Source organism: Ictidomys tridecemlineatus, chromosome 14, assembly GCF_052094955.1.
Source record: "Ictidomys tridecemlineatus isolate mIctTri1 chromosome 14, mIctTri1.hap1, whole genome shotgun sequence".
Lineage (NCBI taxonomy): Eukaryota > Metazoa > Chordata > Mammalia > Rodentia > Sciuridae > Ictidomys > Ictidomys tridecemlineatus.
Window position 1 is genome coordinate 62,778,634 of NC_135490.1, and position 23,206 is coordinate 62,801,839.

A 23,206-nucleotide genomic window follows, 5' to 3' on the forward strand; every position below is an offset into this window, starting at 1 on the left:
ACTTAAAAACAGCATACTATAGGGACACAGCCATATCAATGTTTATAGCAGCACAATTCACAATAGCTAAACTGTGGAACCAACCTAGATGCCCTTCAGTAAATGAATGGATAAAAAAAAAAAGTGGCATATATACACAATGGAATATTACTCAGCATTAAAAAAGGAATAAAATCATGGCATTTTCAGGTAAACGGATGGCGTTGGAGACGATCATGCTAAGTGAAGTTAGTCAATCCCCCAAAAACAAATGCTGAATGTTTTCTCTGATATAAGGAGGTTGAATCAAAGTGGAGTAGGGAGAAAGAGCATGGGAGAAAGAATTGAACTCTATAGATAGGGCAGAGGGGTGGAATGTGATGAACACCATTATCCAAAGTACATGTATGAAGACACAAATTGGTGTGAATATACTTTATATACAAGCCGAAATATGAAAAAATGTGCTCTATATGTATAGTATGAATTGTAATGCATTCTGCTGTCATATATTTAAAAAATCCAATAAAAAAAAAAGAAAGGAAAAAAATCAGATGGAAGAAGCTACTCTGACAGAGCTTTCCAGGTAACCTTTAAATTTTCTAATTTACTGCTCTGAGACATATGTAAATGGCTTCCTTCACCTTAGTTCAAAGCCAAAACAAAGAAAGACCCCACCAATTTGTTTTTGCTGAGGAGTAGGTAGTTTTATATTAGTATATTTTGGAGTTCTGGTTACTTTTTAGCAGAGAAGTCTTCTTCCTTTACTCTCACTATTCTTACACTGATGAAAATGTTTACCAAGACAACTCCTATTCTCATAGACCCACCAGGGTATACCAGAAATCCATTCTTCAGTATAATCACCAATATTCAAGTACTACTAAGGCAGACAAAAATGAAAATGAAACTGCTTAAAAGCAAACAAAAGAGCTGGGGCTGTAGTTCAGTGGTAGAGAGTTTACCTAGCATGTGTGAGGCATTGGGTTCAATCCTCAGCACCACATAAAAATAAACAAATAAAATAAAGGCATTCTGTCCATCTACAACTACAAAAATAAATAAATAATTTTTTAAAAGCAAGCAAAAACCTGTATTTGTTCTGAGGATTACACTATAATTGCACAATGAAGTGCAGTTGAGATTTTATCTACTGCCTTACAGAAGGGTAGGCAACATGACTTCTTTGAATTACTCTGGAAACAGAAAACAAGTACTATTTTCATTTTCCAAGAAAAAAGAGGTGAGCATCTTGGGATCTGGAAAACAGCTCAGAAACTAGTGTAAATGAAAATATAATTCTTCAAACTACAAAAACATAGCAGTGCCTTATATTTGATATATCCCCTATGTTTACTAAGAAAAAGCTCAGAAATGCTTCTTCAACTGTTAACATCAGGTGAGACAAGGCAACTGACTTCTGAAGGGAAAACACGTCTCTTTTCTGACTTTTCCACTACTAAAAGTTATTTTCACAAAAATGCAAAATGGCCATTTAAAAAGACAAAAGTATGCTTTTCAATCACAGATGGTAATCAAACTGAAATCCAGACCAAACTTTAGAGAACCCATTCCTAAAGTAAGGTCCAATCTTAATTTACAACCTAAATTATATGCACCTGCCTAAGGAAGGTACTAAGTCCACTTTTTCCAGATGTAAAAAATTATACCTTCTACTTAAACAAAAAAAGGAAAATGAGAATTCATAAAGTTTAAATCTTACAGTGAAAAATTACGTAAAAATAAAATGTTCCACAGCAGAGGGAAAGGGAAAAAATAAACTCCAGTAAAATAAGAGTATAATTCACTTTCTCCTTAGTTAGGACTTTAAATATTAAGGTCCTTCAAGTATCACACTTAAATTGAGACAACAATAGTTTAAAGCAACAGAACAAAACTGATATGCCTAACTATGAAAAGTTGAGGCTAAAAGGTATGTTTAATATTGAAAAAAGAGGGGGCAAGGGTTGTGGCTCAGTGGTAGAATGCTTGCCTAGCACGGTCAAGGCCCTGGGTTTGATCCTCAGCACCACATAAAAATAAATAAATTAATTAACGATACTGTATCCAACTACAACTAAAAAATAAATATTAAAAAATATATTGAAAGAAGGGGGTGGGGGACAAAACTCAGTGGTAAAATGCTTACCTACTAGCACTTTATGTTCAAGGCCCTGAATCATTCCCCAGGACTGCACACACACACACATACACATACACAAATTAAATATAATATGGACATATTATATAATTTACAATACACCAGAGAAAGAGGAAAGCAAACATTTCTAATTATGACTAGTTAATGCAAAATATAAGTCTATTTTCTCATTCCTTCAACATTACAATTTCATTTTATTAAATGGTATTTTTTGTATTATGTATTTTGAAATTACACAAGTTACCATCCATTTTCTGAAACTTGCTACTCCCTCCTTTTTAAAATTCAGTTTCCTTTCCCAACTAGATATTGCATGAAGGCATACTGTTTAATATGCTTCATCCAATGTATGTGTTCCATGTCCTCTGCACTACCTCTCCCTATCCTACAGCCCCCATCACTTGTTTTAGGAAGCTGACTCAAATACTTTTCTGAACAGTGACTGTTTTCATTTAGCTTTTTTTTAAATATATTTTTTAGTTTTAAATGGACATAACACTTTTATTTTTTCATTTATTTTTATGTGGTGCTGAGGACTGAACCCAGTGCCTCACATGTATCAGGCAAGCACTCCACTACTGAGCCACAAATCCAGCTCCTTCATTTAGCTTTTATAAATCAGAATTTTACTTAAATTTCCTTGCAAAAATATTTGTAACTTCATGCCTCTCCATCACAGGTTTGCCTGAGTTACTACCAATTAAAGAATATTACTTCATGTCTTAAGACTCTGACCCTTCTAGAATATTATTTGATTACTATAACACTGTGATCAATAAAATGTATATTATGATATAATAAAATGTATGTATTTGGTCTCTGCCTCCTGGTTCCTGGCCCAGAGCTCCTTAAATTTCTTGTAATTCCCTAAATAACAGGAATTCGAGGTGCATCTTTTGTTTTAATATTTGATCTTTGACCCCAGTTTCCCACACAGAGCTCCCAATCTCTTGGGATTTTTCTAGATGGCCATGTGTCTTCTGTTCTAATAATGCAACTCTTGGTGGACACTTAGGAAGAGGCTGGTCACCAGAAAGACAAAGCCACGATGAAAAGTTTTCCCCATCCTCCAAGAAGAGGAGATAGGCTGAATATGGAGTTAATAACTGATTGTGTCTATGTGATGAAGCTCCTATAAAACCCCTGAACCATAGGGTCTGAAGAACTCTGGGCTTAGGAACACATGGAGGTGCCTGGTAGAGTAGTGATCCCAGAAACTACATGGAAGTTCCATAACCCTTTACACTTGTTTTGCCCTATACATCTCTCCTATACTGCTGTACTTTTTGTAATACCCTTTAAATTAATGTGTAAACGTAAGTACCTTCCTGAGTTCTGTGAGTCACTCTAGCAAATGACTGGACCGCAGAAGGGTATTATGAGAACCTCAATGTATAGCTGGTCAATCAGAAATTCTGGAGAAATCTAAAGGAGAGGCAGTCTTGTGGGACTGAACCCTTAACCTGTGAGATCTGACACTAACTTCAGGTAGAAAGTGTGAGAATTGAACTGAATCATAGGACACCCAGGTGGTATTAGAGAATTAGTATGGGGGGGGGAACCCCTACCTACCTACCTATGTAGTTCAATTAAGTGTGTTGTCAAAATACAGTAAGACAGAAACAGTTTATCATTTTTGTTTTTTCCTGTTATATAGTCCCTTCATTGATTCCAAAAAATAAAAATAAATAAAAGAACAAAGTAAAACAAAGTCTCTTTAAGATTTCAAATACCAAGCCAATTAATACTTAACTGTTTTCTTGATGGCTATGTGAAGCAGTATTACAGAAATACTACTGATAAAAAACTGTTATAAAAACCAAACCACCAGTCAGTTAAAACTCTTCAGAACCTTAGTAAGTCAGTCTCCTTAAAAAATTACTTTATGGTGGTGTACACCTGTATTCCCAGCTACTTGGAGGCTGAGACAGGATATTATAAGTTAGAGGCCAATCTGGGCAACTTAGCAAGGCCCTGTCTCAAAATGAAAAGGGGTGGGTTTGTGATTCAATGGTAGAGCACCCCTGGGTTCAAGTCCCAGTATTACAAACAAACAAACAAACAAACAAAGACACAACATTACCAAATATAGGCATTTTTTCTTTAAGAAAGTATAAGAGTCTCATTTTCATGTATCTCTTAATTAGAGAACAGGTTACATTAGGACAGTTAGGTCCCAGGCACCTGTAGCACAACTAAGAATAATGAAAAATGCTCTGGCATCTGCAGATTGTTTAATAGAGGATAAAGGAGGAAATGGTAAGAATATGCTAAAAGTACTAGAAATATAAAACTTTTATTCTCATGGAAAGAGAATCAAATGGTGCATTTACTCATACATATTAAGATTTTATTGCTATAGGTTAATAGAACCAACCCATTATTTAAACTCCTGTAGGAAAAAAATAACTGTTACTATGGATAAAGCTCTCTAGCTTCCAACCCGTTCTTTCCTAATGAAATAGTTGCTTTTAAAATTCAACTTTTTTGTTGTTGTTTTTGGGTACTGGAGATTGTACTCAGAGGCAAAATCGATCACTGAGCCACATCCCCAGCCCTTTTTTTGTATTTTATTTAGAGACAGGGTCTCACTGAGTTGCTTAGTGTCTTGCTTTTTGCTGAGGCTGGCTTTGAACTCATGATCCTCCTGCCTCAGCCTCCCAAACTGCTGGGATTATAAGTGTGTGCCACAGCGCCTGGCCTGTAATTTACTTTTGATAACAGAAGTTTCTTGGAACAGAGCTACCATGTTATTTGCAGAAAAGAGACTTCTCAAAGTGAATCTATATACTACTCATTTATACCCACCTGTTAGACCAGATGTTGCTTCAGGAGATGATATATTCTGTGTTGGTTTTTCATTTCTCTGGTTTGGTGAAGAAATTATAAGCCTGTCTTGCCCCCTGACACTTATTTCTGTTTTGTTACCAATTCCCTTTAAAATAAGGCAAAGTAAAAATAATTGATTATCAGGCAAATAGCATCATGGACTTATAAAGATGTCTTACCTTGATCATAATTTGCTTGAATTTATATGGCCTTTAATTACATTTAATGTATCCTAGCTAGTATTGAAACAATTTTATTAAGGCATCACAGTATATATTCTAAAAGGTACAATGAAATGATGTGGAAGGTAAAAACTAAGTCTAGACAATAAATATTCCTTAAAAATGAGTCTATTTACCCTATTTTCTGTCATAAACAGAATATTTTCTAGTCTGAATTATTTCTTCCTTTACATATATAATAGTAAGATAATTCCAATCATTTTCTTTCAGCAAAGTAATAAAAACAGAAAAACTGACATGGCTTAAGAGACAAGAACATCCTTAGATACAGAAATATCATTCATAATGATCAAAATGTGACCAAATAAACAATTTGGAGAAGACAGAGGAAGATACAATTAATTGAGGTCTCAATTTAGGTATTTTTAATGTAATGGAATAGAAGTAAAGAAGTAATTTGTTAATGTATATTTTAAAATAGAGTTTTAAAAATTCAATTTTATCTCAAATCTTAAGTAGCATTCTTGGGGGAGGAGGAGTGATAAAATTTGATTTGTGCATACAGAAACAGATAAAAGTAGCTCTAAGAATAAAGCCAATTCACATTTTTTAAAAGGTGCAAAATATTCATTTGTCATGAAAACAATCAAGTAGAAACTGCAAATTAAGCTTCTGCAAGTAGTTTAGCCTTACTGAAATCCGTTGAACTTATGGCAGAAAACGATTAATTAAGAAAATATATTACTGCTGGGCGTAGTGGCACATGCCTGAAATTCCGGCAGCTTGGGAGACTGAGGCAGGAGGATTATGAGTTCAAAGCCAGCCTCAGCAACCTATCAAGGCCATAAATAACTCAGCAGACCCTGTCTCTAAATAAAATATAAGAAAAGGGTTGGGGATATGGCTCAGTGGTTAAGCACCCCTAGGTTCAATCCCTAAGTACCAAAAGAAAAAAAAAAAGAAAATATATTGCTGATAGGGCATTCCTATATTTAATTAATTATTTTAATGTCCACATGACTATGTTTGAAAAAAATAAGCACAGAATTCTTTAAAGTACATGTGTGTGAGCTACAATTAAATCAAAATCATAAACTCAAAATTTTGGGATGTTGGTGAGAAGGTATATAGATAATACTAAAGTTATGAAAGAGTTTTAATGTCTTGAAGCTAAAGTATAAGTGTATTAAATAGAGGCCCAGGGCAGCCTGATGGAGACAATCAGTTTGTAGAGGCTATTTCTACCCATTACCCAAGTTATCACTACAATTAATTAAGGGAGGGACAAACATAGTACTGGAATTTCTCTAAAATGCAGTTAGACAACCTAAGCCAAAAGGGGTCTAACAAAACTTCTGGTACAACAGAACAGGCCAGCAGGCACAAGTATTACAGTAGTTTTTATAGCAGTGGCTAATTCAGATAACTGAAAAAAATAATTTTAATAAGAAGCAAACTTTGCAACAATAAAAAAAAACCTTAACTATACAAACTAGAAACAGGCAAATTGCCCAGTTTTTTCCCATGACTTTTGGGAGCTAAGCTCAATTTTGGCTGCATAGCTCAAGATTAATCAACTACAGATGGGAATATTACAAAAGAGGAGAGAAAAAACAGAAGAAAAACAATCTTTTTGCCTATGTATTCTTTGTGGAAAGAGTAAACATGATTGTATATTTTAAATGTGGTAGATACAAAAAGCATTTAAATATGTCCTTATGTTATTATTTTAAACGCCAAGGTTAACTGTGTTTAAAATACCCTTCCCCAAGAGTCCATAAAAAAAGGAGGTTACCTTTGTGGAATAAACAAATTGATCGATAAATTTCCCATCTCCTGTCGCATTCTGAAGAGCAAATACTTGTTCAATTTTCACAACTGGAGACATGTTACATTTCTGTAAATCCAGGCTCCCTTTGTGCATTGTAATGGAAGCTGGTAAGGATTTCCGAGCAGCTGCAGTTTTCCAAGCTATTTTAACAGGAGGTGGTTCTTCTTCTTCCACGCTTGTGTGCCGCCTCTGGCTCTGTCTCCGAATCTCAGTCCTCGACTGTGAGGAGGCCACCTCCCCAGCATCAGTCTGTTCAGGCTGAGAATTCAGCACAGATCTGGGTCTCCGGGTTTTTTTAACTTCAGTCTTGGAAGCAACATTCTTTTTTGCTTGGGATAAAACCTCTTCAGGCTGTTTATCAATATAGATGAAAGTATACTGTTCTATTCTTTCTTCTCGAGTCATTTTCAATGCTTTCTCTGCGTGGGCGATGCCAATATCCCATTGGGCACGTTCTCTCTGTGGTCGGGGTTTCCGAATCTTTAAAAAAGGTACAACCATTATGTGACATGCTTTCATCTAGGAGGTACACTAAAACCAACATATATCCTATTATCTTTCCAGTGTATATTAATATTTTGAGTTCAAAATAACTGAGTGTTCTAACTCCATAACTTGTGACAAATTAGCATTACTCTATATAGCATAAAGGTCTATTTTTATATCCTTCTTTGGACCACTCTGCTGCACAAGTCCCCAAGAGGGAGTCGTCCTCATTCATATTCATAAAAAGCTATCGATAACAAGGGAAGAGAGAAGAAGGATTAGAAAAATAATTACTTCTTGTGACCAATTAACACTAACATTAAAAATGACCCAAAGTTCCTATTTTCTCTCCATTTTTAGGGATTCAGGGTAGGTAAGTCAGGGTGCTGTGGAGAGTGATCACCACATCAAAACTACCTGCAGAAAGCTAACATTTAAAGATGTACTGCTAGTCTGTACCATAATGCAGACAGGACAGAATGAAGCAAAAGGCATGAGCACAAGGAACAAGATGAAGAAAAACAGATATGTTTAAAAGAAAAATAAGCTTGGATCACAATTTCCACAGGCCTTTTAAGTCCAGGACTAATTAGAAGACTATATTGGCAAGAGATAAGAAAGCTCAAGGTGTATGAGATGAATAAAACAGGTATAGAAGTATAGGAGGTGACTGAAAAAATTAGGAGTTATTCAGATAGCTAAACTGACAGAAACTAGTTAATAAAACTGTAGATGGTATTGTCTATGTCAAATACTGATATTTAAATCTATAAAATGTAAACCTGATAAAAATTAATCAAAATCTATGACAAAACTTAGCCTTTAAAGTATAAAAATGTCAAATTTCTGAATCACAAGAGACCCACATTGTAATTAGTTGAATTTAAAATCTCTGGGCTGAGCATGTAGCTCAGTGGTAGGACACTTGCCTAGCATGAGCAAAGCCCTGGATACCATCCCTAGCACTCCCCAAAACCAACCAAACAAATAAACCAAAAATAGCTTGACTAGACAGATCATCAAGAGTTTACATCAAATTTCTATCCACCACCATATAAAACATATTTCCTGGTTTCATCACTTGTATAGTCTTTATTTTCTTAAAACAACTTTGTTAATTAAGAGTAAAGAAGAATTAAAAATCTTTAGGCTGAGGATGTAGCTCAGAGGTAGAGCACTTAACTAGCATGCAAGAGGCTCTGGGTTTGATCCCAGCATTACACACACACACACACACACACACACACACACACACACCCCAAACAAAAACAAAAATAAAAATCTAACACATACACACACATACACACACAATTAAATTTAAATTTTTAAAAAGGAGGAATAATGAGCCGGCATGTCTACAATCCCAGCGACCCTGGAAGCTGAGGCAGGAGGATTGTAAGTTCAAAGCCAGCCTCAGCAACTGTGAGGTGTTAAGCAACTCAATGAGACCGTGTCTCTAAATACAATACAAAATAGGGATGAGGATGTGGCTCAGTGGTAGAGTGCCCCTGAGTTCAATCCCCTGTACCCGGCCCACCCCCCCCCCAAAAAAATAGAGGAATTACTTAACAATGCTAAAGGAGGAAAATGATTAAAAATCCCTGGCAAACTCTACATTTCACTAACATGTGCTCAACATACAATTTACAGAATTGTATTAAGCAGATAGTTAAGGTTTATAAGAGTAATACGTTGTTTATATAACAATGTTTTTATGTAAAACTTATCAACTTACTTACAAACTTACTGATCATTTAGTTATTAAAACTGAGCTTTAAAAAGTTAAAAATAACAAATCATTCTAACAGTTGTCTGAATTCAAGTATGAAAAATTATTCTAAATTATTAAATTCTTTAAAAATATATACCATCAGTTATGGTGGCACATGCCCATAATCCCAGCAACTGAAGAGGCTGAGGCAAGAGAATTTCAAGTTTGAGGCTAGTCTCAGTACCATAGCAAGATCTTCAGCAACTTAGTGAGACCCTATCTCAAAATAAAAAATAAATTTAAAAGAGGACTATAGATCTAACTCAGTGGTAAAATGTTTCTGGGTTCAACTCCCAGTATCAAATTAAAGAACCTGGTATGTACCTTTGTGGGAATTGATCAAATCCAAGCCCCTGGATTTGATCTCCAGCACCCAACCAAAAAAAAAAAAAAAAAAAAAAAATCAGACTAATAAACATATTAATAAGATACTGAGTTACCTTTTGCTTTTCAGAGTGATTGCTGGCTTGTTTGGTTGCCTCAGCCAGTAATTCTTCATATTGTTTATGACCTTTATATTCTCGTACCCGCTTTTCATGAACCCATGCCCTCTCTGGCTGGTTGCTAAAAAATTGAACATGATATTCCCGGGCACCTGTAAATAAAAATTCTTATTAATCATTTCAGAATGTAAGCATCCACATACACTGCCAAAAGGACCTCTACCCCAGGTTCCTCAGTATCACTCCCACTAAAACCCAGATATTTTGAATTATCCAAAGATATATCCCAATACTTACCAATTATACAACTAATAGCTATTGTAAAAATCACTCCAGATGATTAAAATCAGTGCAGCAAGTTATAAAAGAACAAAAGCAGGAAGTCTGCTAATTATCAGATTTATTTTTATTTGCCTCCAATCTTTTTACAAACCAACTAGGGTATAAATTAATAATGTTTCCTTCAAAAAATCTTTTGAGATGTTTCCTCAGACTTTTAAATGCCAAATACTGATCAAGTTGTTCTTCTAAGCTAAATAAATGTGAGGCTATTCCAGGGATTCTGTGAGGTCAAAACCATTTTCATAATAATTATTTGTCTTTCTCATTATGTTGACGTTTACATTTTTGCTAGTGAAAAAACAATAGCAGAAGAGACTGCTGGCATCCTAGCACAAATAGACACAAACAGAAGGCCCCAAACTGCACCACTGTTACTGTGTTTTTCATAGCCATAAAGTGGCACTTTTTAAAAAAAGTCTATTTATCACTGTTAAGCAGTCCAAATTATTAATTTTACTAAATCTTGGACCTTGAATACAGGCCCCTTCAATACTCTGTGTGATGAAATAAAAGAATTAATAAAACACTTTTGCAGATAGGAATATGCCTGTTGTCTTGAGAAAAGACATTAGTGTGATTGAGAAGCAGGGTGACTTGGCCAGGTTTCCATAAATACTATTTTTACTAGAAAGTGTGACTGAAAGAACTATAGTAATTCAAACTTGAGTGTTTGGCAGGTATCTCCTTGAAAATGATCTTTCTTACTTCAAGGAAAACAACACTATTTTGTGCCAATAATAAAATCTGATTTTTCAAGCAAAATTAGAATTCTGAAAAATTTGTCTTTGCTCCAGAGTCTGCCAGGTTCCCAATAATCAATTTTTAAAAGAATATCTGTAAGGGAATGTGTCAATATTTGAAAAAGCCACATGATTCAGGAACCAAGAGTTTTTAAATGGGCAATACATGTAAGGTGTTATAAAATCATGAAAGATAAAAGATTCATACAAAGTGCAAGTAAAACCAGTGAATTTTTATGTAACAAAGTACAAAAAGCTCATTGAAATTATTTCAGATTCTACGTTGTAATTAATCCACCACTTGTTGAGCTTTGGTTTAATATCAAAGAAAAATATCCACAATTATCTAAAAAGGTTATTAAAATACTCTTTCCTTTCCCTACTGAAAATTTGTTTGAGGTAGTATATTTACTGTAACCAAAACAATAAATTATGACAGAATGGAGAAGTATCAGAATCCAGCATCTTCATTAAGCCAGAGACTGAAGAGATTTACAAAAATGTAAACAATACCACTTTTCTCATTAATATTTATTGGGAAAAGGGTTTTTCAAAAAATTTAATTAATATAAGTATTATTTTAAATAAATTAGTATATATTTTTAAAAATTTCTCAATATAAATAGTAATAGATATAACCTATAAAATTATAATTTGTATACAACCAGAGATATGAAAAATTGTGCTCTATATGTGTAACAAGAATTATAATTCATTCCGCTGTCACATATAAATTAAAAAAAAATCTATCAACAAAAACTTTTTGGTAAAAAGAGTCCTGGGACCAAAATACCCAAGAACTGCTGTTTAAGAGCAGTGCTACACTGTGCACTGTGGCAAATATCTATAATTCCAGCTACTTAGGAGGCTGAGGCAGGAGGATTGAAAGTTTAAGGAGGATTGCCAGCCTTGGCAACTTAGCAAGACCCTGTCTCAAAATAAAAAGGGCAAAGGATGAGATGCAGTGGTTAAGCAGCCTAGGTTTGGTACCAGAATGGTACCAAAATAAATAAATGTTTAAAAAATTTTTAAAAAGGAGGCTGGGAATGTAGCTTAGTGGTTAAGCATCCTTGGGTTCAATCCTTAGTATTAAAGTCTTAGAAGCACCAGTGGTACTTTGAAAGCATGGTCCAAATAAGCCAGACTGTAACAAACTAAGTAATAGAGATGACAGTAAGCATTCAGAAACTATGTTATCAATTTGATATTATCGAGACACCTAGACATAAGATCAGAGATCTTGCATTCTGTATTGGAATGGGGTGGGGAGGCTTTCATTTTTTAAAAATAAGCTTTTTAAATTTTATATAAGTATTGATCTATGGTGGACTAAAAACTTTAAAGAACAAAAACTGGTCTTCTATCAGAGATAATTTGAAAAACACTGTTCTAGAGAAAAAGTATCAGATCAATAGAAAAATGAAGGAAATGGATCTTCTCAAAGAGTCCATGATAATTCAGGTAGGGAAAAAGACAAAACACAGATGTGAGTAGAAAAACAATTCGGATAGGCTGAAAGTGTACTGATGTCATCAACTAAAATCTATTACAGTTTAGGTTTGACACATCTTACTATACACTAATGAAAAATTATCTAAGGCATTATTTTGGAAACAAATTAACATTTCATATGCAAAATAGCCTAATAGGAGAGAAACACACACAACCTAGATTTCCACATTTAATCTGAGAAGAAAGAACCAAGCACAAATCTAATTATAAAAAAATCAAGGAAAATTTATCAAAAAATCCAAGTAACTGGGGCTGGGGTTGTGGCTCAGCAGTAGAGCGCTCCCCTAGCACGTGCGAGGTCCTGGGTTCGATCCTCAGCACCACATAAAATTAAATAAACAAAATATATTGTGTCCAACAACAACTAAAAAATAAATATTAAAAAAAAATCCAAGCATCCAATTTAGGGGAGAAAAACAGAAATATAACCTAAACTAATTAGGTGAGTTTGGAGGTTAGGTGGATTGGTATAGGAAGTAGAATTAAAAGAATCTAGCACATAATCTGTTCCCAAAAGTCAAAGTTACTCATTCAGAAGCAAACAGAATCCCAGTGGACTTTACAGTTAAAAACACAAAAACTAGAATTCATAGGGAACATAATATCATTTTCATCTCTATTTTCTTTCTTTCTTTTTTCTTTTTGTGGTGCTGGGGATTGAACCCAGGGCCTTTCGCATGTGAGGCAAGCACTCTACCAACTGAGCTGTATCTCCAGCCCTTCATCTATATTTTCAACTCTTCCACTGAATTACTTACTTTAGAGGAAGAAGGTCAGACAATTTGCCTATTTGTTAGTGCTTCCTTTTTTGTAACTAAAAACTATAAGAGGGAAACAAAAACCTTAAGACATGAAAAACAAAAAAACAAGCAAATCTGTTTCTGAATAATGAACTAAATTTTCTACAGAAAAATGTGAAAAAAACCTTTTTAGGGAGGAATTCTGAGAATTGAACCCAGGTGTACTCCACCACTGAGCTATATGTCCAGCCCTTTTTTATTTTATTATTTTGAGACAGGGTCTTACTAAAGTTGCTAAGGCTGGCCTCAAATTTGGCCTCCTCTTGCCTCAGCTTCCCAAATCACTGGGATTATTGGAGAATGCTACAGTGCCCAGCAAGGAAATGTTTTTATATAAGAAAAATAAGGCAGGACTGGTGTTGTAGCTCAATGGTAGAGCACTTGTCTAGCATGTGTGAGGCACTGGACTTGATCCTCAGCACCATATAAAAATAAATAAACAAAATAAAGGTATTGTGTCCATCTACAACTAAAAAATATATATTAAAAGAAAAGAAAAATAAGGCAAAGATAAAGCCATTTAGTTTTAAACTTAAAAAATATTGCTGGGGTTAAAAGTAAAAATAGAACTAGAGATATAAAAAATTGTGCTCTGTATGTGTAATAAGAATTGTAATGCATTCCGCTGTCATATATAAATAAAAAAATAAAAAATAAGTTACTTAATGCACTTTGTTAATTTTAATAATTGTTTTATAATTTTTAAATACTGTTATAAATTTTTTAAAATGTAGTTTTACAAATTATTACTGCAAACTACTCTATTTTCAAGCAGTAGTCATGAAATACTTTATAAATAAAAGCAAATTATTTAGTAAAAAAAAAGTAAAAATAGGTATCATGTAATACTAATTAAAATTCTCAATAAAAATCTTTATTTACATATCTATTAATTATACAAACAGAAAAGGAATTACCTCCAAACTTTTAATTATAGTTACATATTCTGACACTTTGAAGTTGAGAGTATGTGCACCCCCACACACACACACATAAACAGGCTTAAAAAACTTTTTATTAAAGTACAATATGTACAGAATAGTGCACAAATCTTAAGTGTACATACACTGAATTTTCACAAACTGAGCACACTCATATAGTCAGCACCTATATCAAGAAGTGGAGGGGAATAGAAAAGACAGTAGAATTACTTGGTCATAACTTTCCTAGCCTTGTAGTTATATATATGACAAGGGCAACTCCACATCGTGTATGAATGAATGACCACAAGAGTGGGAACCTAACAGAATAAGATTATGCATATTCTGCAGAAATATATTCTACTGTCATGTATAATTAAAAATAAAATAAATAAAATGAAACAAATGAAGTGGAAAATGCCAATCAATCCCTAGAAAGTTCCTTTTGTGGGCCCCTTCTAGTTACTATCTATCTCCCCTTCTGTGCTTTGTTTTTTCCACTTCACATGTCTATTTAGCATACTATATATTTTAGTTATTTATCTTATTTACAGTCTGTCTCTTCAACCAGAATGTAAATATCATGAGGGGAGGGATTTTTGATCCATTTTTTTCAAGTGCTATTTCTCCATCTCCTTAAGCTATGCCTCACATGTAGTCATTACTCTAAATATTTGTGGATCAAATATTTGTGTAAATATTCGTGGAGCAAATGAATGAAACTCTGAAAAAAAATACTAAATAAAAAACCTATCTGTCAATAAGTAAGTGGATAAAGAGAACATGCTATATCATGCAATGGAATATTATTCATCTACCCCAGTATATACTTGTTAGGTTTATTGAACACAATATTTTCAAAAGCAGAAAAAGCATTTAATTTTTAGCTTTTAAACTTAAAATGAGACCTAAACAATGAAATACAACTGAAAATAGAAATGTTATCCAAACATCTTCCAACATGGTCTTGCAAAGAATTTTTATTATTATTAATGGTGTGCAAAACCATTAAATACACTTCCAAGACTAAGAATCTAGTATCAATAATTACTAATAACTATATGGAAATCAACAATTACTATATATGATGAAGAAAAAATTTACAAAATAGCTCAGATAATAAGCAACACAAAAGCTTCCCAATCATCAGGTATGAAACATAATCAACAAAATTTTTTATGCTGTGTTTTTTTTTTGTTATGTTGGTTTTTAGAAAAACTGTCAGGAAACTACTTCCTTTAATATCCTACAAAGCCATATGAGAGCATACTATTTGATGATAAAAAGGGATAAAGTACTGATACATGCTAAAATATGGATGTACCTCAAAATCATGGTTGGTGAAAGAAGTCAGATAAATAGGCAAATCTATAGAAAGGCAGTAGTTACTCATCGCATAGGACTGGGGGTGGGGTGTGACAACAAATGGATATAGAATTTCTTTTGGGGGGTGATAAAATATTTTTTAAATTAGGTTGTGGTGATGGCTGTTCAACTCTGTGATGTACTAAAAAATCATTGAACTGCACCCTTCAAAGGGATAAATTTTGTGGTATGTGAATTATATCTCAACAAGACAAAAAGAACATTTTAGATTTTTATCAAAATATGCATTCTTTTTTAACCTAAGTTCTCAGATTGCTGGTGGTAATAATAAACAAAATCAGTTTTTCTGGCATTAAAGTTAGGAGACTGCCTAGGGGATACCAGACTGGATTAGTTTTCATTAACATAACTAAGTCTAAATACTTTCTTTAAAATACAGGTGAGGCATAAATTGTGCTCTCATTTGTATCTCATAAAAAAGCTGAAATCAGAAGATATTCATAAAGAAATTAAATATGAAACATCTCAAAAGAATGATCCCTTGAGGTGAGAACTGAAGAGCCACCACTCTCTTAGGATACAATTTTTGAGAGTATTCTGGAGGCCCAGATAGGGACAGGAATTGTTTTATTTTAGAAGACTTGGCTGTCTTAGAGAATCCTATCTTTTCTTCACAACTCATAGAATCATGGGTTATTAGAGGTGTGAGGTGCTTCAGAGATACTGTTCCAATACCCTTCTTATATAAACACATGAACAACAATTGCCTCCCCCAACTTCTATCAACTATGACAGGATAAATTCAAGAGATTTCCCTCTGACATCTAAGTAATGTTCAATAGTAGGGGTTATAGAAAGAGATTTCTTTGAGACTCTACTTATCTGAAACATAGGACGTAATACTACCTACTTCATGGTGTTGAGGCTGTAAGAATTGCAAAAAGAAAACACATGAAAAAAAGTAGACACTCAACAATGCTGGTTTTTCACTTCTGCCACACTAACACTTCTATTCTCCCAACTTTTAATCAGCACATAATACTGACAAGATGAAAAACGGTCAAGACACATTGCTTGCTATATGAAGGTAGATTCTGGACTACACAGCAAAGTTTCATGGATATGGCTGATGGTGTTACAAACCTGATATACCAGACTTAAGTGGACCCCCCGACCCCGGCCTCTTTCTTAATAGAACCAACAGAACTTTCTTTAAGTGAAAGAAAAAAAATTAGGTGCAAAGCAGTCATAGACAATGAGGAACTCAACACACAACTAGAGCGAGTTCACAAAGCAAATATCCAGGAGTAAGTTTTGAGCTCAAACATTCCTTGGGCTACAAAGCTAGTCCCTTCCTAATGCTACAATCTCAGGAATCTAGTCCATATCGTGTTTTGGTTAAAAGAGAGAGAGAGAGAGAGAAAGAGAGACAGAGAGAGAGAGAGAGAGAGAGAGAGAGAGAGAGAGAGAGAGAGAGAGAGAGAAGTGTAAATATATCTTTTCTTAATTTTTGACACTCTTAAAATTCTATGTTATATACAGACAGATTTAAGCTATGCTTCTATGTAATACCAAACATATAGGGAAGTCACAGTAAACTTACAGATTCAAAAATGGAGCAGAGAAGGAAAAAAGCATCCTGCAAAATTTATCAAGTTGAAAAGTACTTGTCTGGGTAAAAAATAGTACTATGTATAGGAGAAAATGATGGAAATAAAAATGTTCAAAGAAGACTTGGCCCATACCTGTCTCAGCTATTCAAGAGACTAAGACAGGGGAGGATTGCAAATTTGAGGCTAGTCAGGGCAACTAAGCCCAGAATCTGCCTCAAAAATAAAAAGGGGTAGGTATGTAGCTCAGTGGTGAGGTGTATGCCCGCCTTAGGTTCACTCCTTACTATTTCAAAATAAATTAATTTAAAAAAAATTTTTAAAGGGTGTGAGAGATATTATAAGCAAATTATAAGGGAAAATAAGGACTACATCAGTTATAGAGGATCTCTGCAAGTTAAGATGACCATAATTATTCCACTGGTTACCAAAACCTAATATACTTTTAAAGCAGATTGTACATTACACATATATTCTTATATTCACATACATTTAAAATTCACTTTTATTTACTACCAACTTTCTATTCAATATCTATTTATGTAATTTCTTACCTCTTGTATTAATTTTGGTATGAACCTCAAGCTGGGGATCACTTGAAACCATACAAGGCCACCAAGGATAGGTTCCCACCTTGGACCACACAAGATCTCCAACCTGGAACTTAACACCAGTGGATACTTCTGTTGTTGGAACAGAAGACAGTCCTGGCTGAATCTACAGGAAAAGGTCACAAAACTCTCATCAGAAATTTTTCTTTAAAAAAGAAACCTTATACTATATAAGGTACCTTAAAAATGCTAACAATGTAAAATTTATCTTCAATTATACTTTTATCTGATACCTGCTACCTATAACTACCAAGGAGAAGAAGAAAGAGGGAAAAAAATTAATAAGCCTCAAATATTAAAAATAAGATGCAAGGCTTCTGTTGCTAAATTGCTGATAAGGCATCTTGAGGATTTATGGGAATAATAAAAAAATTGATGACAGTTTTTAAATGGAAAATAATGCACGGTAAATATCTATCTCTTAAACCAACTCTGAGATTTATATCAGTATACTTTCTGAAATAAAGAAGAAGGGAACTGTATTACAATTAACTGTGTTACTTTCACATTCTTCTTACACCACAGCTGGTCAGACAGTATTGGACAAAGTAACTCACCGGGGTGGCTTCTTTGAGTACTGGCTCTTCTCTTGTTTTTTCGGGTATGGTGTCCACCCTCTCATTTGGTCTCTAGGTGAAAAGCCATAGAGGAATAGAATAAAGTGGCAGTAAATCAAAGAACAGTAACTTAAAGAAAAAAAAAATCAACTAAATTGTTTTTTGTTGTTTAATTCTATCAGATTGCAGGGAAAAGAGGGGAACTCTGAAATTGCTCATAAAATGTAACCTAGAACTTTTCTGGGCAGCAATTTGTTAATAAATGTGAAAATCCTTAAACTTTTAAGTCTCTGAACCAGCAAATCTATTTCTAAAAATGTATATTGAAAAAGTACCGAAAGGTGCAAAAAATATATGAGTAGGTATATAAATAGGTGCATATTGTAAGAGCAACATAACAGAAACAATGTAAGTGTTTGAAAATGTAGAATTAAATTACAGTATAGATTAAGAGAATATCAATATATTTTAAATAACATTAACTATGTTATTTGAAAACAGTAAATTGCAAAGTAGTCTGAATATAATAATTCTAATCTTGAAAAAATAATCTTTTTATCTACACAGAACAAAGACTCAAAGGATATAAATGGTTACTACCAGGTAATAAAATATTTGGAGGATGCTTTCAATATTTGTTAAATTGCTTCTAATAAACATCACATTACTTTTCTAATCATAAGCCCCACAAATGTTATTTAAAAATGAATTTCTATGAGGCAACTTGGAAATGGGTATAAAAACTCAAAATATGTATACTCTTCAAGTTAGCAATTACATTTTAAAAACTTAATTACAGAAACAAAGTAAGAAAATCTTACCAGAGGAATGTTAACTACAATATTATTTCATGCCAGTAATCTATACTTCTAGCAACATCTTCCATTCTTCTATTTTAAAATTGCTTATATGTTTTGAAAATATTTTGTACAATGTATACCCAATTGCTAACAGTAATTATCTTTTGAGAATGAGATTAGGGAAATAATGAAGAAGGCTCTTTCAAACTTTTTATCATCTACATTTTCTGTAAAAAGCAAACTATTTCTACAATTTAAAATATTTTTGGTCTCTCATTTGTCAGAGAATAGAATTCAGATAGCTCAAGAAGAGGGCATAAAGTAAATGGATGAAACTGGAGAACAGTATGCTAAATGAAATAAACCAATCCCCAAAAAACAAAGGCTGAATATTCTCTCTGATATGAGGATGCTAACACAAATAAGGGGGACAGGTAGGAAAGAATAGAAATCCTATAGATTTAAAAGTTTAAAAAAAAGAAGAGGGCAGATATATTAAATAAGGTCTTAATTCCACTAAAAGAATATAGTTACTTCTACTTAAAATTTTCATTCTCAATTATTTCAAGACATTTAAGGCACTGTTGTAAAAGCAAAGGCTTATTAAGTAAAAGAAGTACAAAAAGGTTTTTAACTGTTAGGACAATGGTATTTTATGAATGTTAGGCTAAAATCCCAAACCGCAAGTATCAATATTCACTCAAAAGTGCAGATGAAGCTCTAGTAACAGTATTAGAATCCAGGCCTCTAAACTGTTAGAAACAAACAGATGTGGTGTTGACCTCAAGAAACTTACAGATACATTGGAAAGACAGAAATTACACAAACAGAAACACAGACATTCACTTAGGAAGTGAGCTATTTAGAGAGAGAATGGTATGTGTGTGTGTGTGTGTGTGTGTGTGTGTGTGTGTGTGTGTAGATCAGGAAAGACCTTTCTACTAAAGTTACAATCTGAGAATCAAAGGAGGAATTAGTTTAGTCAAAAACTGGGGAAAGAACACTGGAGGAAAAAGGAGTAATGTATAAGGTACCTAAAATTAAGGTAACAACTAATGACCTAATTGCCAGAGGAAGAGAGAGCTTGCAAAGAGTGGAGAGGCAGATTAGAATATAAGGTCTTTGTAAACCATAGTAAAGTGTCTGGATTCTATCTTAAGTGCAATGAAAAGCCATTCAAGAGATGTAGGTAGATGATAACAAATACCAATTTATGTTTTAAAAAGATTCTGCCAGGCATGCCTATAATCTCATCTACTTTGGAGGCTGGGGCAAGAGGATTACAAGTTTGAGACCAGCCCAGACAACTTAATACAACCTCATCTTGAAATAAAAAATAAAAAGAGTTGGGGACTCAGTGGCAGAGCACCCCAGGATTCAATTTCCAGTACTGCCCCAAATAAAAATAAACAAAAGATCCTGTTGGCTGTTAGGTAGTGAGTATTTTGGAAGAAAGAGGGAAAGCAGAATGTTTAATTAAGGGTCCTTGCAGTCTTCCAGGTTAAAAAGATAGTGGCAATTGTCTGAGAGGCACAAAATTAGCTATGTCAGTTACTTTCATAGTGGTACCATAAATATCTATTGAGAGTTGCTCATTGAGTAAAGAAAGAAAAATATGTTCAAATGGAAAAAAATTTCTTTTGATCACTAGTGTATAATGAAGTTGTTAGAACTACTGCCCATGTTTGCATAGGTTTATTCAATAGCTTCATTTTAATCTATAGACAGCTTAAGTCTTCGCCTTAGCTCCTCATCCAACCAAGCTACAGCAGGAAGACAGGGCAACCTGAAGAACAGGTAACTGTGAAAAGGAGGCTCCCTCCACCACACATTGAATCTTCGAGAGGTCTAAAGGGAAGGGTCTCTAGGCCTCATTTTAAGGGCAAATAGATAAGAAGTGACTAATCTTTATCATACAACAGAAGACTATCATGGCAAGAACTGATCTGAAAACCATTAACATTTTTTCCCTTTCTGGATTAAAGACAGAATTACCTTCAAAATCTTCTTATTCAAATGCATTATCTTTTTTGTTTTATGGGTTTGTTCCAGATTGTTGGGGCTTCATTCAGATCGATTTGAAATGCTGTCAAAATCACTTTCAAAGAACTGAAACTTTCATAGTCATTTTTAAAAGAAAGGTGACAAGAGAAAGAAAACCCAATAAGATTTACTCTAAGTTTTCTTATATAAACAAGTGAGGGAAAAGAAGTCAAATAAAGACGGTGCAAGATAGAGAGTAAACATGCATAAAATGGGGGCTGGGGTTGTGGCTCAGGGGTAGAGTGCTTGCTTAGCATGTGTGAGAAACACTGGGTTCAATTCTCAGCACCACATAAAAATAAATAACATGACGGTACTGTGTCCACCTACAACTAAAAATATTTTTAAAAATAGCATAAGATGTGATAATGCTTTTGCAAAACAAATATCCAGTAGGCATCTGGAGATCTTTGGGGCTCAAAGGAAGATTAAGATAAACCAAGTATAGCAGAGGGTCACAGACCCAAGAAGAGAAGCTTTTATGAAGAAATGGACAATGGAAGTCAAATCCTGAGTAAAAATAATAACAATAAAAATAATGACTCAGAAAAATGCCAAAAAATAAAATAGTTCTGAATCTATTACAGCTGTTAAAAAGATAAGGGAGGTTTAAATAACGTGAATGTTAGGAAGAGAAATCATCAGAGAAAATGATGACTGTGAATTAGCTCTTCTTTTTTAAAATATTTTATTTTTTAGTTGTAGATGGACACAATATCTTTATTTTATTTTTATGTGGTACTGAGGATAGAACCCAGGGCCTCTCACGTGCTAGGCGAGCACTCTGCTGCTGAGCTACAACCCCACCCCAAATTAGCTCTTCTTTATGTTCAATTTGTATTACTTTTATTTGTATTTTTAAAATTTTTTGTAGTTATAGATGGATAACATGCCTTTATTTTTTATTTTATTTTTATGTGCTGATGAGGACTGAACCCAGTGCCTCACACATGCGAGGCAAGCACTCTGCCACTGAGCTATAGCCCCAGCCCTAATTTATATTAATTTTAAATTTACAAGTGTATGTGTATACATGACTTTAAAAATATATTTATTTATTCCATATGGAAAGACCTATTGTCCAGAAAAGAATTCTTACTACCTCTCTTTTTTTTTTTGGTGGGGCTGGGGACTAGACTAAGGGCCTCACACATACTAAAAAAAGCACCCTCCCACTTAGCTACATCTCCATTCCTTTTTACTTTAAAATTTTTTTGGTAATGGGGATTGAATCCAGGGATACTGAGCCATATCCCCAGCACTTTTTATTTGTTTGTTTTGAGACAGGGTCTCACTAAGTTGCTGAGGCTGGCCTCAAACTTGTGATCCTCCTGCCTCAGCCTCCCAAGTCAATGAGATTACAGCATGTGCCACTGTGTCCGGCTACTTTATTTTTATTTTTGAGAAAAGGTCTTGCTAAGTTGCTGAGGCTGGCCTTGAACTTTCAATTTTTTTTGCCTTAGCCACCTAAATTGCTGGGATAACATGTGCCACTGAGCCCGGCTAAAGACTGTTAAACTGGAAAAAATTATATTAAGAGAGTAGCTATAACAAATTACATTATCCTAAATATTCCTTTTAAAAATTTCTGGTTTGGTAATTGTATTAAAACCTAAGACCCAGAAATTTGCGAGGCTAAGGCAAGAAAGATCACAAGTTCAAGGCCAGATCAGGTAATTTAGCAATACCCTGTTTCAAAGAATGCTCCTTGGTTCCATCCCCAGTATCGTTAAAACAAAATAAAACATTCATTAAAATCACTAAAATGCATCAAATCTGGCAGAATTTTAAGCTCTCCTACATAATTTTCAAGAATATTAAACAAAATCATATTCCCCAGAAAGAACAGAAAACTAACATCAACATTCAAATTGGAAAAAAATTTTGAGGCAATGAATTGTGCATTTTTCTTTAACTTTATGAATACCAAGATTCATAATGTTAAAAGCAAAAAATGTGGAATTGGGTGTGGTAGTGCATCCCAATAATCCCAGTGACTGGGAGACTGAGACAGGAGGATTGCCAGTTCAGGCCAGCCTGGGCAACTTAATACTTGCATTTGCCATCATGTATAACAAATTAGAATAAGTAAATAATTTTTTTAAACGGGAGAAGGAGAAGGGGAGGAGGAGGAAAGAAGGAGAGTTAGGGAAATGTGGCTTAGTATTAGAGAGTCCCTGGGTATAATCCCCAGTACCACAAAAATAAATAAATAAATAAATATGTTAATAAACAAAAGCAAAGAACATGTCCAAAAGGAACA

The 23,206-nt window shown here is 34.0% G+C and overlaps 1 protein-coding gene across 8 annotated transcripts in view; it reads right to left on the reverse strand.

The window, feature by feature from the left end:
• The window catches only part of Nsd3 (nuclear receptor binding SET domain protein 3), a 108,066-nt gene that overhangs the window by 46,262 nt on the left and 38,598 nt on the right, over positions 1-23,206 (reverse strand). For all 8 annotated transcript variants that reach the window (XM_040268767.2, XM_021735297.3, XM_021735295.3 and 5 more), the window contains exons 3-7: positions 18,101-18,172; positions 17,487-17,649; positions 9,680-9,834; positions 6,947-7,462; positions 4,949-5,075 (exon numbers count right to left, since the gene is read on the reverse strand). In XM_040268767.2, coding sequence (XP_040124701.1) covers positions 4,949-5,075; positions 6,947-7,462; positions 9,680-9,834; positions 17,487-17,649; positions 18,101-18,172 — 1,033 coding nt within the window. The remainder of the gene's footprint in view (positions 1-4,948; positions 5,076-6,946; positions 7,463-9,679; positions 9,835-17,486; positions 17,650-18,100; positions 18,173-23,206) is intronic.